The sequence below is a fragment of the Nestor notabilis genome, unplaced genomic scaffold, assembly GCF_000696875.1.
Source record: "Nestor notabilis isolate BGI_N333 unplaced genomic scaffold, ASM69687v1 scaffold8932, whole genome shotgun sequence".
In the NCBI taxonomy this organism is placed as follows: domain Eukaryota; kingdom Metazoa; phylum Chordata; class Aves; order Psittaciformes; family Psittacidae; genus Nestor; species Nestor notabilis.
The window spans coordinates 32,391-36,439 of NW_009918717.1; the positions used below are offsets into that span (position 1 = coordinate 32,391).

A 4,049-nucleotide genomic window follows, 5' to 3' on the forward strand; every position below is an offset into this window, starting at 1 on the left:
CATCTGATCCTCAATTTTCTATGTCCTTACCAAGAACTCTCAGGAAGATACTCCTGCTTAGAGATGTTCAAGGACTGCAGGATAAATTAGACAGTGACTGGCAGAATCAAGCCCAAGCCAAGATTGCTTCATTCAAGTGCTAATAGTAGTGAGCTTTTGAGATTGCAGGGCAAACAAACAAGGAAAGCCAAATTTAGTAACACAAACCTTTAGATTGTTTTTCCTTGCCATCAGATTTCTGATCATCCTCCAACTTCTGTCAGGAAGACTTTCTCAGTCAGATGTGAAAGGGCACTGTGGTGCCGTTGGGGAGGGAAATGAACAGCAACTTGCACACTTTCAGTCTCTTCAGCTGCTCCTTTCAAAGCATTTGCTAAGAGAAAGTCAGGAAACATCATTCTAAGGTACATATAGGCAAGGTACAGAAAATTATTTTCTGGAATTTCTCAGCAAGTCTGTGGCACTGCCAGGAGTATGAAGTATTAAGGCATAGCCTATCATGGCAATGCCTCTTGCCTTTCACAATTCTGACTGAAGGTCCAATGATGACAACAATAAGAGCTGGGAATTAGAGTGAAATGATGTCTGAAGGATTTGAAACAGGAAATGTATTCCCCGCTGTTTTCCTTCACCTTCATTTTGACAAAATTTCAGCATGCTTTCTTTCTAGATCATTTGGTGCATTATGCACCTCTTCTCTCCTTGTGTTCTTTGGGTTGTAACCTTTTAATGGCAAAGGTTAAGTCTTCATTGCAATTTTTATAGCTGCTAGAAGCATGTAGTGGCTGGAGGTTTCTGATGCTACCATTATAGAACATAATGTTACTATACTACTGCTAAAACTAATATCTGTGATAAATAATGTGAAAACTTTGGGCATGTATTCTGTGCTGCACTAAACCAGTTCACAGAATTACATCAGATGTTACTAAAACTGGTTTTATTTTTAAAAAATCTGCCTTTCTTCAATTCTCAGAGTAGGACACAATGAGGTCATTGGAGTATGTCGGACAGGAATTGATGCTGAAGGGCTTGGAAGAGATCATTGGAATGAAATGTTGGCTTACCCACGTAAACCAATAACACACTGGCATCCACTAGTAGAGGTAAGAAGTAGCCAAATTTTCTGCTTCTCAGTATATTGAATATTTCTGTCTCTCTCACACTTACGTGCTTCTAAAAATCATGAAAACCAGGGCAGCATCTAAAGAGAAGCTCTAAGATTCTTAGCACAACCTAAATCTAGTTGCATGGGTTTATTGGTTACTTAAAAGTGCTATTCCAAAAGTTTCCATGGTGCACTGATGGCATTATAAGATTAAAGACATTAAAAATTTCCAGAGGTTATGATAAAGAGCTTATATCCACTTAGAAGAGATTATTTGCAAGTATTTCAAAAGTAATCATTTCCTCTTCAAAAATCTTTAGCATGAACAGATATGTTGCTAAAATATTAATCTGAAACTGGCCTGCTAATTAGGCTGAATTAAGGAAACATACCAGCAGATACCTCCAGAGTTACTAAAACAGACACTTATTGGAAGCTTATTTAAATACATGATTGATTATACCTGCAAATCTGTAGGCTCCCTCTTCAGCCTACTGCGGCCATATCTTACTGGTTTTCTGTATGCAAAATGCTTATAGCTTTGGATTCTGAAAGATTCATTTTGAATCCTCAAGAAGCAGCAGACAGTGTTTCAGGACACAGACGACACACTGCTTAGCCCTTCCCAAAAGCAACCTCTGCAGAAAAGTGAGTTGCTGTCTGAGGCATTATGGGCCATTTGTTTTCCAGATTGCGTAGCACATGGCTGCACAGTTTGTCCAGTGCCAGGTAGAAAAAGCCCAACAGAAAACACCTAAAGAAAAGTATGACGGCAATTAAACCGAGTCAGTGCAGCAGAGAGGCCTCTTTTTAGAGGCTCGTAGCTCTGTCTGGATTATGTATGTTTGGAGATAGAGGTACCACCCCCGATTAGTGAAATAAACCCACTCCTCTGAAATGACTTAGAGGCATTTTTGGCTCACTTTAGGAATTTTCATCCCATTATTAGTTCTGCTGGAGACATTGGTCAAGAAGGGGTTTAGATGTGATTTGGGTTCTTCTTCAAGGGAGTCTCTCATCCTCTGAAATGATCATGTTATGCTGACATTTGTAAAACTAACAATTTTTTTGCAGTTACCTGGACGAGCGACCAGTTTTGATAGCCAGGGATCTTGTTCATCACCAAAACCACCACTTACGCCCTAGGGAACAAGAGTGGATTCATCATGTTCAGTGTCCAAAGCTCCCTTGTAGCTCACATCTACGTAAACAGAAGGTTTGGCCTCCACAGATGAACTGTATCCATATTTTTTTATTAAAATACATGTTTCCTATTCTATTACAGTTTATAATAATTTCTTAACGTATGAATGAAGTTGAATTGAGCCAAATATAACCCTTCCTCATACAAATTCATTCACCTGTTTTCTTGCTGACATATATCCAGTGTCATATTCAAGCAGTGCTTTGATCTGACCTGTATCTTTGCATAGACAAAGAAATCAGAAAAAAAAAATATCCCTTAAGCAATTCAAACCACTCATTTCAGCTTGTAGTACCTAATTCTTTTGAGAGAGAGCAAATAGTTGTGTATAGCTAATGCAGTAAATTTCTTTTAAATTGCACTAAATCCTGTGTGACTTCTCAAGATAACAATTCAAAATGAATGTTGCATGAAAAAAACAACTGTAGTCATGTTTTGGGTGTTTGGAAAATCAGTTCATCCCTTGGGCAGGGAGGAAGGGCTGATCAAAAGCCCACTGAAACCAAAGAGAAGGACCCTACTGGCTTCACTGGGTTTTAGTTCAGCCTTTGGAACAGGTCTTACAGCTGGATCTATGCAGTTACAATCTTCCAGCAATCAAGACGCCGGCTGCCCGTAGGGGAGCTCGTTAGCCTGTTCACCAGAACAACCAGGCTTGAGCCCAGGCAGCTGACTTTACTCTGCAGCTATCTTGCTTCAGCTACCCACCGGCTGATGAGCTAGCTCATATTTCTCTGAACGGCTCATGTATGGGTATTGATCTGGAAAGCTAATGTGTCTTCAATGAGTTGATGCAGCTTCACAGAGACATAGGTGTCTCGTGATGAGGTGCATCCAACCCCTTCGAAGCAGCTCATTTACTGCTAGCATCACGCAGTCTTTACTTGGTCTTTATGCAGGTCAAAGTGTAAATATGAAAATGCTTTAAAGGAATTGATTTAATGTTAAAAAAATGATGAAAAACTGCAATTCTGCATAACATTTTCTGATTCTGGATTTAATGTGACAGTATTAGATTTCTTTGAAGTTAGTTTGACTAAGCGCACAGCTCACATGCAATACTTTCTGGTCCCTGGCTGGATGCTTCTAGTATTCTATACTAAATATGAATTTGAGATATGTTTTCTGTCAATGTAATTGAAATGTAACAATTTTATAAACCAGTAAACTCATTTATTAGAATACACAGTGACAGCAAATGCAAAAAAGTATCATCTGAAGTGAGCTGCTTTAAAAACTAGAAGAGAACTATGTATTCTTTTGTGGATGTAGCTCTTCTTAACACTGAAGTTTACCCTAATTGAATAGTTCTTTTCATTCTTTTCTTTTTTTCTGGGTGTTAGTTTGTTGTTGTTGTTGTGGTTGGTTGGTTGGTTGGTTGGGGTTTTTTGTGTGAAGAGCATAGCAAAGACTTCATGACTGGGACTCAGATTTTGAGAGCTGAACTGCAACTAGAAAAAAGTTGACATGGTGGCTTTTTTTGTAAAGTATAAAGAAAACTGAGAAGATAGATAGTATTTTCCAAAACAGCGTTTTTACAGAAGTGTTGTACGTGAGAAAAATGCCAATGGAAGATTGGTTTATGATAATGGAAGCATTTCCGAGAATTAATCTAGTTATGAAGGGAAAAAGCAGTTTAGACAGACTTCTGAAGAACCATTTTGGCTTGGTTAGTTTGGCTTGGTTGACACATAATACATTTATGAAGAACCAGTCCCTCCAGTCCATTAACTAATC

General features: G+C 38.6%; 1 protein-coding gene across 1 annotated transcript in view; it reads left to right on the top strand.

Annotated features, from left to right (window-relative positions):
- The window catches only part of SYT10 (synaptotagmin X), a 32,758-nt gene extending 30,504 nt beyond the window's left edge, over positions 1 to 2,254 (top strand). The window contains exons 6-7 of the mRNA XM_010009870.1: positions 977 to 1,106; positions 2,183 to 2,254. Coding sequence (XP_010008172.1) covers positions 977 to 1,106; positions 2,183 to 2,254 — 202 coding nt within the window. The remainder of the gene's footprint in view (positions 1 to 976; positions 1,107 to 2,182) is intronic.
- The last annotated feature ends 1,795 nt before the right edge of the window (positions 2,255 to 4,049 follow it).